General features: G+C 39.8%; 1 protein-coding gene across 1 annotated transcript in view; it reads left to right on the top strand.

Moving 5' to 3' along the window:
- Nucleotides 1-13,628, top strand: part of Stip1 (Stress-induced phosphoprotein 1) — a 32,395-nt gene extending 18,767 nt beyond the window's left edge. The window contains exons 8-13 of the mRNA XM_080266729.1: nt 273-415; nt 922-1,002; nt 6,014-6,272; nt 6,553-6,713; nt 7,297-7,403; nt 9,330-13,628. Coding sequence (XP_080122855.1) covers nt 273-415; nt 922-1,002; nt 6,014-6,272; nt 6,553-6,713; nt 7,297-7,403; nt 9,330-9,402 — 824 coding nt within the window. The 3' untranslated portion in view covers nt 9,403-13,628. The remainder of the gene's footprint in view (nt 1-272; nt 416-921; nt 1,003-6,013; nt 6,273-6,552; nt 6,714-7,296; nt 7,404-9,329) is intronic.
- Nucleotides 13,629-15,056: the final 1,428 nt, after the last annotated feature.

Raw genomic sequence — 15,056 nt, 5'->3', positions numbered from 1 at the left:
AAGCTCTTCAGAAATTAGATGATTTTATTTTTTCCCATGCCAACTCTAGATGATTTTATTTAGCTTATGGGAAGTATCGTATAGTATATATTAGCCTGCTAAGTAAGAGTAGTTTCTCTTATTACTCAAGAAAGAAAGAGAGAGAGAGAGAGAGAGAGAGAATGCTTGCAGTCAATTAGTATGATTAGTACCACAGTATACTCTATTTTATGTTATGTTAATGTTAATCATAAACTAAAGGTTAACTGCACTTTTTTCTTGCCCCAAATCAGCGGTTTTCTTTGAGATGCAGAACTACCAGGAATGTATTAGCACGTGTGAGAAGGCTGTGGAGGTTGGGCGTGAAAACAGGGCAGACTTTAAACTTATAGCCAAGGCTTTCACTAGGATTGGTAATGCGCACAAAGCTTTGAAGGTGAGAATGGGTACTTGGAAGATTTGTGCTTTCATTAAGTGATGCAGTATTATTATTAAAATAGTTTCACTTTGAATAATAATAATCATGTCTTTTGTCTCAAAACTGCCAGTTCATCCAAAGTATTCACTAGTGCCTGAAACATTTTCATTCTGTATGGTATTACCTCCATAGTACTTAAAGCATGTTAATGTTGTGGCTGTACATTTTGCAGGAACTATGGTGCAGTGTAGTGTTTCTTATTCTTATCACAGTGGATTAGGTTATAAATACATGAAGTTCACAGCCCTTTGGTAAGGTCCTAAATTCTTTCCTAATACTATTATGTTGCATTTAATATTTTTATTCCACCTCAGATTAGCCATGTATAGTGGTAATGTTTAATATAATTTTCCTGTATTATGGAATTAATGGGCGATTTTAAAAATTCATTTGCTGTCCATAGCTAATTTTTAAAACCTGTCACTAACTTCTGCAACAAATTATCCAAATGTTTTGTATTGCAGGATTATACAAAGGCAAAGACTTTCTATGAAAAATCTCTCTCCGAACACCGCACTCCAGAAACCAAAGAGCTCCTGAGCAAGGTAAGATAATAGGTAGAGATTGTGATTAGATGGAATGGTCGATTCGAGAGAAGGGGTGTAAAAAGCCAGCAAAAATTGTGTATCTATAATCTGAGCAAGTCAGAAGATGAGAGGAGGTGGACTTTTTGGTAAATGAATGTGAGAGAGCAAGACAGGTTTTTAAATTAGGTACCGTAACTGATGAGATTGGGCTGGTTGGAAGTACAGGTATATTGTATGTACAGTTGCCTGACAAGGGCTTGGCACCCTTGTTTTTATCCTGTGAAGTTGTGAGATTGGCTCTCGGCTGATGGGTAATGTTAATTGTGTAAGTGAGAATGGTATGCCTTTAGTTTGGAGTTAGTATTATTGAGATTTTGAATGATGATTGAGTGTGTGTGTTAGTGCTGTTATCGATACGGTTTCTGAACCGATGTATCACCAATGTTTCAATTTTTTCCGATACCAAACCGATACCGATACAATAACACCTCACTATAATGGACTAATTGGGACCCAAGCCTTTCTGAAAAAAGTGAAATTCCAATAAAAGTGACATCCGGACTTCCCCCTGCTAACGTGGGCTTTTCCGATATATCAGACATTTGTCCAGATTGCACCAACGGTTTTTAAACTTTTCACTACTACTGTATTGCAGTAATGTACTGTATTATACATTCACTACAATAATCAAATGGTATAATATATATAATAATACTGTACTGTACACTGATAAACATGTCTTATTTACCTTATTGTGGTGAATACAGCTGAAGTGGTCAGGCAGTCCGGACTACTTTTGGCTTGATCGGACTTTTTCTGATATATAAGAATTTAGTCTGATAGCTCCTCAATTCCGATAAAAGCAAATTCCAGCCTATTATAGTCCATTATATCGAGGTTTTATTGTATTTACTGTTGATATCAGGATATCTGATATGGACAGAAGTAACATTAAAATTCCTTTTATTGAAGACTTCATTCACTGTTTTGCTTGATTCTGTGTGAAGAAGTGTTCTTACCTTGACAGTGTTTGCAGCTTAAGAAAGTCTTACTGAAAACTATTAAAGGCTAAGCATAATAAATGGGTGAACAGGAAAGGGGGAAAGGAAAAGAAAGAAAGAACTGAAGGCTGAAAGCAGCAAGTTGAGGTATACTGTGTACTAATGGTGTGTGGTGGCTGTGTGGATTTATGTTTGTAATTAGTGTACACACACCCAAACCCATTGGTTATAAGCCTATATTCTTTATTATGTTGTAATATTTTCCTCTTCCTTCTGCCTGTAGGTGACTCTACACTGAGTGACAAGCCTAATGGTTTCCTGTACACTAGGAAACCATTTACTATGCTGGGTGGTAACCATATAACCAAATTTTGGCACCTGGTGGTTTAGTGGGTAATTACAGCACTCCAGTCGGATTGAGCTGGGGAAGGTTTATATTCAAGGGGTGGTTGGGGTTATTGCTCATGTAATGCCACTCAGGGATGAGTGAGGCTGGTCACTCTCATCTTGAATGTCAGGACCAAATTGCCTAGCCCCAGGCTTCTACGCTTCTTATGGGGCAACGTAGAATTGAATGATGGATGGATGGACACTCTTCTCACTGCAGTCTAAAAGAGGTGATTTACTGCATAAAATAAGAAAGAAGACTGTTGACAGGGGTAATAAGGGGACAGTAACTGAGATGAAGAGATGAATGACATTGGGCAACTCAGTATGTAAGCTACAGTACAAGTGCTTGAGTGCGCAAATTATGTGCAGATTCAATTGTAACTTCAGATCTAATATTTAGCGTGACAGGAGACATGGTGACCATAAAACGTTGCCCACTTCAACCCCAGAACTTTCGATACTAAGCTTATCAAAGTAAGATATGCTGGACTAAAGACTGTCTTAAAATCTAGAAAAGCATGACATTTTTGTATGTGTAATGTGAGCCAGCACAGTACACAATATTACCTGTGTTTGTGATTGGTATGCACTGAACTTAGTCATTCATGCTTTATTGCATGGAATGCGCTTTTAATCGTGATACAGTACTACTCCGATATACGATACCCCTTGATGCAATACCCCTGCTGAACGATGGGGGTAGAAATTCCACCATACCCAGCATAATGATGGCCAAACCCTGGTTTAACGATGGGTTCTGATTTTTTTTTTTACCGATTTTGGTGACATTTTAGACCAAAATTCTGTTTAGGTTGATTTATGAACAGTTTTTAGACTTAGATTAATGTGTTCTAGCCATAGGTGGGGTGAACATTGTCATTTTGGGGTACTGTTTACTAAGTTTGATTTTTTCCAGACATATTTGATGATTTTCAGATTTTATTTGTTGGTTTTAGTGAGTTATTTACAGGTGTTAGGCTTAGGTTAGCTTCTTTTACAGCCATTAGGCCATTTAGATTGGCTTTAAACTGTTTTTGGACTCATTTGGGTGGGTGTTGGACTTGGTTGGGGGGGAGGGACCCCAAGGCTGAAAAATGCATCTCATTACTTTATGTGTTAAAACTACCCTGATATACGATACCTCGCCTAACGATGGGTTTTAACATAACCAGTTGCGTCGTTAAACCGGGGTATACCTGTATATGCAGTATATATGTAACAGTCATTGACCACTAGTTGTTAAATCCAATCTCAGGGACTAAAGCACATGTACTTTTACCACTGTGCATTAATTCTAGTCAGGTCTGGCCTGAGTTGGCTAATGATCAGAATGTTGCGTACTTTTAAGTGTAAAGGTTGCAGATAATGGCTGGCCAGCCAAGATTTTACGCACAGTGCTTTCAAGTATAAATGCTGTGTTGTACTATTTGGGTAATGGCCAGAACTTTACATACTACACATAATGCGTTTTATGTATCGTTAATTACCAAGATCGGCTTAGATTTAGAAGTTTAAAAAGTTGTGTGTTTACTGTTGGTCCAATGATTGAGTGTTGCGTACTTTTAGGGAAGCACAAAAGTTCTGGTATGTGCTTCATGTTTCCTATTATTTGCCCAGTGGGAAAGATATTGCTTATTTATGAGTATCAGTGTGTCTTAACCCCTAGGCGCCAGGCATGGGTAGACCTATGCATGTCCCAGAACCGGGTTATTTTTAGGATAATCAGTTTTCCCCCAAATAAATTTTTTTCATTACAAATTAATCACAAATGACAAAAAACACCTAAAAAGCACGTACCTACTCTCTGTTGGCGATTTGGAGGTGGTAGTATGGTGTGAGGGAGCAGGTGTGTGGCGGCTGAGCTGAGCGTGTTCAAGGTTGCGGTGGTGTGATGGCAGTGGTTGGTGGAGGGAGGAGGGATGATATCTCGCATCAGAATAAGTGTTGAGTGGGTCTTTGTTTCTCTCACTAATTCACAATGCCGTATGAAGACAATATCACAACTAAAATACCAAAAAAACACAAGACAGTAACTAATAAAGATCGGCTGATTTTATGTTTTCCATGATATTTATTTTCTAACAAACTTAGGTCTGTTTAGGTATTCACAGTTATTTACACACTATTTACACATTATTTCACTTTTTAGTACTTCTTGACAATGTGATACTCCCTAAAGGCTGGCTATCGTCAGTACAAGTGTTTTCAAGCACCCATACACTCTCCCCCACACCCCACATGGCCCCCTAGTAGCCCTCCCCACTACCCTACCGCTCCCGACCCCTACCCCTACCCCGAACCAGTATCAGCTGGTTCCAAGGCCACACTCCCTACGTTGGCCTCCCACCACCCTCCACCACAGCCCTCCTCCCTGCTGGGCTGCCCTCCCCCCAGCCAGCCAGCGTGACTCTGCACACCAGCCATGCCGGGACAATATACTGAGTCCATATGGTGCGCTATGAAGTTCAAACATCCCCGCGAAAAATTAAAACGTCATATGACATAGACCATAGACCTCTACCAACACGTAATGTGATGTGGACCGGCGCTTAGGGGTTAATATCATCCTACTATATATAGGTATAGTACAGGTATCATTTCATAGCTTCTTTAAAATAAAAGTTTATACTGTAGCTTCTTTAAAATAAAAATCCAATTAGAAAAGCTAAAGGAATTGTGATATTTAGATGCATCTTTGTATATTAATATGATATTTTTTAGAGTACCAACATTTTTTCACAACAGGTAAACAAAATCAGATTGGCAAGCAACATTCAAATTTAGATTTAAAGTCCTTAAACTTCAAGAAAGACAGTGATAATTATGTTGTGTGTATTATTTAATTACCAGTATATACATTTTACTGATGATTAATAGAAAAAATTAAAAGAAGCTGAATTTCTGCCCACAGCTCTTGTACCACTGAAAGTAAATATTAACCTTGTTATACTATTGATGGAACACCACCAGTATATGTGTGTCTGTGTGTGCGCGTGTGCATGCTTGCTTCCCAGCTCGCAAGCGCGTACCAGTCTGCCACATTGCCTGACAGAAGTCTGCTGACCAGGTATTTGTGTCAGGCTGCAGTCTAACCACAGTGATATAATATTATGGTCTAAATATTCCGTGTGTTTCAGTTCAAGCATTTATCATTTAGGACAGTCAGTACAGTGTGGGATACAACCATATTGTTGGAAAATATTCATCATTACAGATTAGTTCACACCTAAAATGGTGGAGAAATAAGTGCTAGAGTCTCGGGCCATTGCTAAAACAAACATTTATATAGCGTCTTTTGCTTGCTGATTTACAGTGAGTGTGTGTGGCCCATTTAACTGAACCTGTTGATTAGTGATTCTCTCTCTCTCTCTCTCTCTCTCCAGTGAATTATTGTTTACCTTTTGAGGCCTGTCATTCATTTTTACACCAGTTTGAATGAATGAAAGCATTCCCATCACTGCTGCTTTGGCCGCCTCTTTGTAGAATAGATCACAGACTGGAATTAAATGCAGTATTCAAAAGAATATGTTAAATATATTCAAAATTATCATGGACATTGCTACTCCTCACCCTGCTGTAAGGTGGGAAAGCAAGTCTGGATGATGATGATGATCGTGATATGCACTTTTATCCTGCAGGTTGAGAAGTTGCTAAAAGAACAAGAAAGATTAGCATACATCGATCCTGCTAAAGCTGAGGAGGAAAAAGAAAAGGGCAATGAATGCTTCCGCAAGGGTGATTACCCAACTGCTATCCGCCACTACACAGAGGCAATCCGACGTAATCCAGATGATGCCAAGATTTATAGCAACCGTGCTGCCTGCTACACCAAGCTGGCAGAGTTTAATTTGGGACTGAAGGATTGCGATGAATGCATCAGGCTTGAACCAAACTTTGGTGAGTTCGGTGAAGTAGGATTGACAGTCTTTGAAGGAAATCCCATGTTTGAATTTATATGTTTTTATTTGTACTTCTTAACATCTTAAATGGTGTAATAACAGCAAACACTGTTTTTTATCAGTACTTTTATTATTATTACAGGTTGTCACTGAGAAGTTAACAGCTCAAGAGCAGTGCTTTGTTTGATACAAATGTTCTTATACAAGTATAACTGGAAATTGATGAAACAGATGAAAATGTGATGTGTATCAGTTATTTAATCTGTATGTTTGTACAGTAAAAGGCTATGTGCGGAAAGGCAAGATCCACCAGGGGCTGAAGCAGTACTCCAAGGCTCAGGATGCATACCAAAAAGCCATCGACATTGATCCAAACTGCCAGGACGCACTTGATGGCTACCGTGAGTGTATGTTGGCTGCATCCAGTGATCCAGAAGAGGTTAGTGTTGTGTGATCATACACACCAGCCACTTTATAAACCCTTCCCTGATGTATTGCTAGTTTATGCTTTCTATCTATCACCCAATCCTATATTGCGCATAGGAGTCCAGGGCTAGGCAAGTTGGTCCTGATATTTAAGATGAGTTATTTGAGAGGAGCATGTGCAGAGACGACTGACAAATGAGGAAGTAAAGGAGCGTTATGGTGTGGATGTGGATGTGATAGAATGCATTAGGATAAAAACACTGAGGTGGTTTGGCTATGTGGAGAGGATGGAGAGCATGAGACTGACAAGGAGAGTGTATGTGAGTGAGGTGGAGGGGGAGAGAGGCTGAGTATGGAGGGATGGAGTGGAGAGTTATATGAGAGGGGGGGGGGGTGAGCTGGGAGCAGGGCAATGAAATGGCATTGGATAGGGCGACATGGAAGTGATTTTTTTTGTGGCCACCCCTTACGGGATTAAGGCATCTGGCAGTACAGTAGATAGATAGATAGATTATAGTATAATGATTAAAAACCCATGTGCACTACATATGTAACTTTATACTGGGTAGTGATGTTGACTGTTTATTTTCTGCCAGGTGCGTAAAAGAGCAATGGCAGATCCTGAGGTGCAACAGATCCTGAAGGACCCAGCCATGCGTATGATTCTTGAGCAGATGCAGACTGACCCCCGTGCCCTCCAAGAGTGAGTATATTATACTGATAGTAAAAGTGTGTTTTCATCTTAGTCTTCAGCTAAGTTTATTATTTGCCACATTTGCCCTTTAGAAAGGTGGTGAGGGGGGCACTCGCCATTCTTTCACTCAGTTTAGTGCAGCCATAAGGCTGAAATTATGTTGGGTGGTAATCATACAACAAAATGATGCCTGCTGACCAGTTAAGGTGCACTTCATGGATAGGACCTGTAAAGATTTACATCCAATGGGTGATTGGGGTTTATTTTTTTATTTATGATGGATGGATGGATGGATTTATTTTTTGGCTCAGTGGGTTAGAGCGCACCGCTCTGACCGAAGGGTCGGAGGATCGAATCCACCCAAGGGTCATTGGTAGACATCAGGAAGGGCATCCGGTCTTAAAATGCTACACGCTCCAGTCCTAAAGTCCTCTACCCAGGGGCAACGCCTTAGTCCTTTGGGGATACCTGGCGTAAAACCAAATTATTATTATTATTATTTTTTTTTTTGTGTGAGGAAGAAGGAACCAAAGACCAGGGGCCTGTCGATTGCTCCCTCCAAGAAAAAACAAAAACAAGAGAACAGAGAGCCAAATCCAAGATCCATTCATTTTGAGAAGCCCGGACGTACTGCATTTGAAAGATTGGAGATCGTAGGCAGTAGGAAAAACAGACAGAGGGAGACAGTTCCAGAGTTGGCCCATTGCATACTGGAAGGACTGGGAGTAGTGGTTAACTCTTGCATCAGAGAATTGGACAGAAAAGGCATGAGAGGAACTAGTGGGAGGAAAGTCTAGACAGTTATAATTGGATGCACAAACTGACTTAGAGCTAAATGTGGAGATTTTAGTGCCAGCTTCATTGGGTGGACATTATCCAATTATCATAATATAAAATGAAAAATCAAGAGTGAGAATAGTGGAAATGGGCTAGGCATTGTAAGCTGTGTGTCATATGTAAAGGCTCCAACAAGCTGGCATGCATTGGTCATGGTGACCTAATACTGGTAGCAGCTCTCCCTGCTGCTTGATCTCTGGCAGCTTCCCTATTCAGTCCTTTATTCCTGAAATCACACCCCATGACCTTGTTCCAGGTTCTTTTTCGGCCTGCCTCATTCAACCCTACCATTGACGTTCACACTTCTCACCTTCCGCACCCAGTTGCTGCCCTCTATTCTCTCAACATGCCCAGATCATCTTAGTCTACCCCTCCTCATCACAACACCAATGCATTCCAGTCCCATCCTTCCTCTCAACTCTTCAGTCGCAATCCTAGTGCCCTCAGATCTCGAATTCAAGGACACACAAAACATCCAACTAATCACTGTCATTCTTGTACATTTGATTCCATGAATATCCTCCACCATTATTGCTCACGTCTCTCTTCCATACAGTCTTACACTCCAAACACTTGCAGCACAAAATCCCATAGCATGGAGGGAGAGCCTTCTCAATGTTACGAGAGTTAGCCCCTTGAACTTCCTCATCCACTCTTTACTGTAGCCCCAGAACTAGCTCCAGCTCCACTTCCAGCACATAATATATCCTCCAGATAAAAAAATTCCTTCACATGCTCACACCTAAAAATCTCAACAGGCTCTCCTTGACACACTGCACACACAAAATCTGCATTTTTTGCAGTCTATCTCTAATAACACATCTCTTATGCACCCTTATATAAAAAATACTGTACATGGCCACTTTCTCTCTGCTTTGACGGTACCACCACCAACCCTTCATCACTTGTGTTTTATTAACATTGACTGTCAGTTTCTTGTGCCCCATTCCATCTCTTCATATCCTAAGTCTTTCCTCTGCAGCTAACACCAAGTCATCAGCATACATCATCTCCTATGGGATCCCCCCTCCCCCCAATTGTTCAAGTTCCAATCCCCAAATTTAGAAGCTCCTAACATTGCTGTTCCTGCCTTTTCAGTCACTTGAAGAACCCCGAAATTGCTTCCAAGATTCAGAAGCTTCTCCAGTCTGGCCTGATCTCCATCCGGTAGAGCGTCTGAACGGAGGTGGGTGGATATTGCAACATTTGGCCACCCTCCTACTCGACTGTTACCTTCCTCCTTGACCACTGGATTACATATTTGCCCATATTTGTGTGTTAGTTTAACTATGGCTCGCCTTTTTTTAATCATTATTGAGGACAACGTTTTAGCATAGTAAGTAGGTTTGCCATTTATGAGTTAATTAGGGAATTGTGACTTGTACATATGATTTCTTTCTTTTCAAGGCATTATGATGGAAGAAGGGATTGATATAATATTTACAGTTATGTTCTCGTAGCACTTCTTTTTGAGGTGTTTTAGGGCAGTCAGATGTATTTATCAGTTATTAGAGAAGTGCTCATGCAATATGTGCTTTATTGAGTGAACAAAATCAGATTCCTATTCAGTTGTATGAGATCCTCAGCTGTGTAAATTAGAACAAAACTAAATCCGTAAAACAGGCTTGGAATCAACTCGCAGTTTCACCTTAGAGAAAGCATTTTCTCATTCTAAGAAATGAAGTCTGTATTCCTTGTCACCTTTAAAAATCTCTTAACCCCTTTACTATGTTCATCTTTGTTACCTCCAGACTATATTACTATGTCTAAAAGGGACTTCTTCAGCTGGAGGGGATGAATATAAGCTTCAGTAACTGATTCATTATGAGATCTCCCCAAAGCTGAAGAGAATCTGGAGGTAGCAGGAATAAATTGTACTGTATAAAGGTGTTGTTTCTGTGAACAGGTTAACAGCAGTCCTGTGAACTTGTAGGATACTGTAATAAGGACAATAGCATCCAGTCCCTTATTACCCTCTGTGGTGTAGGGATCCAAGGCCAGCCTGGTGTAGTAATGTGGGAAAAATGTCTATAAGTGAAGGATCCAAGGGCAGTGTGCCTTCAGTTCCTCATCAATCTACCCTGTATGTAAATATATACATAATAATAATAATAGCATAATACTGAGGCCCCCCCCCCTCCTTTTTTTTAACAGCTGAATACAATAATCTGGCATTAGTGGCTGGTATTCCATTGCTGTCCTGACCATTAGAGGGATAATACCAGTATTAACACTCAGGTTCCTATGACTCATTCTCAGCTGAATAAAATTATCTGGTGTTAACGAGAATATTATAACTGTCCTGATCATAATAAGCTTAATGAGATCAGCAACATCCCAGGCAACTCCTTCATAGTGATGTGTTGGTCATTTTTTTCCTGCAATCTCCTGATGGTTTTATACAGCTTTGGGGAAACTGCAAAGAGTGAAGGGATAAATGGTGTCTGTACCAAACTCCACTTTAAATAGCCTTTCCTAAGCTGAATGTACCAAACTCCACTGTAAACAGCCTCTCCTAAGCTAAATATAATTGTACAAGACTAGCAAGAATAAAATAAAACTACGGCACTAGCATTGAAGTGTTAAGGGATTCTAGTTGCCTTTGGAATTTTTGTGGCACCACTTATTGTACTTACTAGTTTATTTTTGTTTGTTGCACATTCATGAAGCTCCTATGACTTATCCATCCATTATCCAAGCCAACACTGCAGTATTTGAACCATACTGTAGAGGCCCAAGGCTAAGGTTACTTAGCTAAATTAAATTGCCGGGCTTGATCTGGAATAAAACACTTGGCAAGCTGTGGCCATGGAAGAGTTAATGATGGTAGTATTGTATTATCACTTGCCTAAGTCAAATAATCTGGCTTGTGCTAAAATAAATATAATTGTCCTGACAAAAACAGAAGTAATATTCTCTTGTAATATACTTACTGGTATGCAAATTAATTTCAAAGGTAGGTTAATTAACCAAAATACGTTGAAACAGCAAAGATTACTGTCATGGGAAATATGGAATCATAATACTCAAGATAATTACGTAAGGTGTTAGTAAGTACATTAGCTACACCACATAAGAATACCATCCTGTATCCTTATCGGATAACTTGTTGAATTTGGGTGACATCCTTTTTTCAGTTTATTCTTGCTGCTGCCAGACAATTTTATTCAACTCAGGAGATGCCTATCATATGAGGGGTTTATCAGTGCTATTAGCTAACTCCAGTTTGAAAAGTCTATCCTAAGCTCATCAAAATTGTCAGGAGATGGCAAGAATAAGTGCATAAGACATCCCTAGGCTCTGTGACTAAAACAGGCTTCCAAATACTTCATGGTCGTTTTTTTTTTTTTTTTTTTCTTTCCCCCCCCCCCCCCAAGTCTTTGTCAGTGCTGGAAAGACATCAAAGATATATGAGACTAGCAAAGGACAGCATACAAAATAAATCATTGAAGAAAAGGTGCAGTAAAGTTTTGTAACCACACAACTACTGCCCCAAGAATGAGAGGAGGGATTTGGAGTGGAGTACTGGTATTGTTTACAGCATCAAAACAAAACACATCATTAGTCATTTAAGGGCTCAGATTTGTATTATAGGCCTAGAAACTGAACTGAAATAATAATGATAGTGTATGGTCAATATTGTCAACCAGTGAACTTTATAACTACTGTAATGCCATTACACATCTGATGATTCCTTTGGTAATATTTAGTTTATTAATCATTAACCCTTCAGTCTGATGATGTATTGCATATTTTTTTTTTTTTCCTTGCTACCACCACACAGTTTTATTCAACTTAGGACAGACCTCTGGTAGTATAAAGGCTAAGGTAGGCAATATCTGACTCCTTCAGTTGAAAAAGCCTCCTAAGCTGGGTAAAAGTATCAGGAGAGAGCAAGGCTAAAATAATGATGATGTCCCTGGGTTGAAAGAGTAATCTGGATGGTGCACAGCAGAGGACTCAGTAAGGGCATGGACTCACTTGCTCAAAATACATGAACAACAAAATGAAATAAAGCACAGGGTTAGTGTTGCTACATTAATAGTTTGAACCATAACAGAACCCTTGTACCTCATTTCCTCTTGGCAGTCACTCTTTTCAGGCAAGTGTGTCCTCATCCAAAACTCATGAAAGATAGTAGAATCATGTCAGACAAACGAGCAAGCATCTTCCTTACAGTAGGGAAAGGTTTCACAACACTAAGCAGACTTTAAGAATATAGCAGTTGGAAATATGTGTAACCTGGCTCTTGAAGTCCTCTCTGTACATTATGGTGTCCTACCTCTGATCCTGCTTCTAATTGTACTATTCCTGTTGTTCTCTGTGCTTTCTTTATTTCTGGATCCTACTTCACCCATCCAAGCTAGGAATGGGATGATGATAGTTGATTAGTGATAAAATCTTTATTGTGAGGATAGAATGGTTTCAGTACAACTTGGTATGACTCTGGCTGAGGGGTGTCCAAGGTTGACCCCAACTATTTTATTTTCACAATAAATACCATTTCAATATGTGGGTCTAATTAATCCACCCAGTCTCATCTCTTAGCTTTCCTAACATAAAGTTATAACTTATCTTGTTCATTTATGACAATATATCAACCAGATTTCATCCTTTCTGTACATTCACCTCTCTTACCAGTATCATCCCTCAGGCATTTGGAGAGCTGGATACGTTCCCCCATTATTCACTGCCACATTCTTGGGAGACATGCCATAAGCTTCGTGCTCAGTTGCCAGGCAGTGCCAGGTATTTTTAGTGTTCTTTTACTTTCTCAGGAAGTATAATTTCGACACCAATGTTAAAAACCATACAAAATTTCATTTCTAGATAAGTAGGCTACTGAAAATCATGAAGTCATTGGGAAAAGGATTGGGTTATGAAGTTGGTAATATTCGGTATTCACATTTTTGTACATGCAGTGCAGAAATGCAGCTAGTCTCATCTTTTCATTTGTTACTGATTACAATAGCTTATGTTAGCTACACATCAAATGATACAGTGTACCATGGGTAATGCATGTAAAAAAATTTCATGGGGGAAACTGGTTAGAATAAATATTTACTGTGGTGCCAGAATGACTGGGAAGACAGCCTGCCATGAATATGAGAATTTGTACAAACTACTACTGTGGTTGGGGGGTTATTTTTTATTTTATTTATTTATTTATTTTTCTCCCATGTCTAGAGAGAGATTTACTGAGATTTTATTTCCTTTCAGTCTAAACTTTGCCCATACTAAGTAGCTACATCCCCCCCCACACACACTCCCAACAAGCTCCTACACAAACTCAATATTGTCATGCTTATAGAACTGTTACAAAGTTGTAATAAGCCAAGAATGCTGGGTATGTGATTGAAGGCATTACAAATAACTGCAAATCTTTAACAGGATCAATAAATGGATTAAATTTATACACACTGTTCCATTTCCTTATAAGATACAAGTTGTGTTTGTCAAGTAATATTGCTGAATGGTTGTTGAGATAGTAACTCTCTGTGTGATGTGCTGGTGAAAGAGACAACTGAATTGGTGAGGGAGTTGAGTACTGTACCTGTGTATGTGCGGCAACAGAAAAAAGTAAATATGTAAGGTAGATGGTGGCTAGCACTGCAAAGGCTTTAACAAAAAAAAATAGAGGTCTGAGTCTGGAGGCTCATTAGAGGATTACATGAAGGTGTATGACTTGGGTATGACTGAGTAAAAAGTAAAGAGTATGAGCAGCGGAAATGGGATTACTGAGGAATTGTTGTTGTTGCCATACCTTGGTGTATCTGGCCTGACCCCATCAACCGCAAGCAAGCAGCTGCCTTCCTGTTGCAGTTAGTGCCTAACCAGGGTTGGAACAGGGTCCTTCTACATGGTGAGGTGCAAGGAAATGAAGCAGGCATAGCCCCTGTGACTATGAGCTATATATGAGATATGTGTGAGCAGAGATATGTGTGACTAGTTGTGTTAGCCCAGACCTCTTGGCAAATGTGACTGAATACTCTGCCTGGGAGTGCTGTGCAAAGCCAGCTACTGGGTCTTGGTCCCATGTCACTCCCACAGTAATATCTCCTGGGACAAGAGTACCCATCTACTGACTATCTTTTTGGTGGGCTAACAGCTGCTACACTTTGGTCATTCGTGATCCAGGACTATGTAGGAGATGGGTGTCCATCTCTCCTGAGCCAGCCACATACCCCAGCTGAGGAATGTATGATGAGTAACTAAAAAATTACCAAAAGAGACTGATACCACAGAAAAAGAATAGTTCCCCGTTGCAACAGTAGGCACGCCTTGCATGCAGTCTCGTGAATCATTCTGCCTGCATGGCACTGCACTGAGAATATTGAGTCCATATTTCCGGATTTTTTTTCTTTGTGCACATGATGAGCAATGCTGGTCCTCATTCTGCTATGGAATATTTGAATGAGCAAAGAGTGCATTTTTTTTTTTTTTTTTAAATTATTGAGAGAAGGTGACTTCCAGTGTGATGTTACAGTGAATGGAGAGAGACTGGAATTGGTAAGAGAATTCAAATACCTGGGTACAATGATAAAAAAGCGAGGAAAATGTGCAAGAGAAGTGGAAAGTAGAGTGACACAAGGAAGGAAAGTAGTTGATGCAATGAAGGCCTTGATATGAAACAAAGGCTTAAGTGTTGCAGCTGCACGAGGCTTACGTGAACAAGTGTTAGTGCCAACTTTAACATATGGATGTGAGACTGTGGTGTGGCATGAAAATGAAAAGTCAGGAGTGAGAGCAGTGGAGATGAGACTGCTGAGGAATGTATGTGGAATACAGAGTGGATATGATACGAAATAATGTGATTCATGAAAG

Source organism: Coenobita brevimanus, chromosome 21, assembly GCF_032717465.1.
Source record: "Coenobita brevimanus isolate Jiangsu-jjx chromosome 21, ASM3271746v2, whole genome shotgun sequence".
Classification (NCBI taxonomy): domain Eukaryota; kingdom Metazoa; phylum Arthropoda; class Malacostraca; order Decapoda; family Coenobitidae; genus Coenobita; species Coenobita brevimanus.
This window is presented reverse-complemented; position numbering and strand designations above follow the sequence as displayed.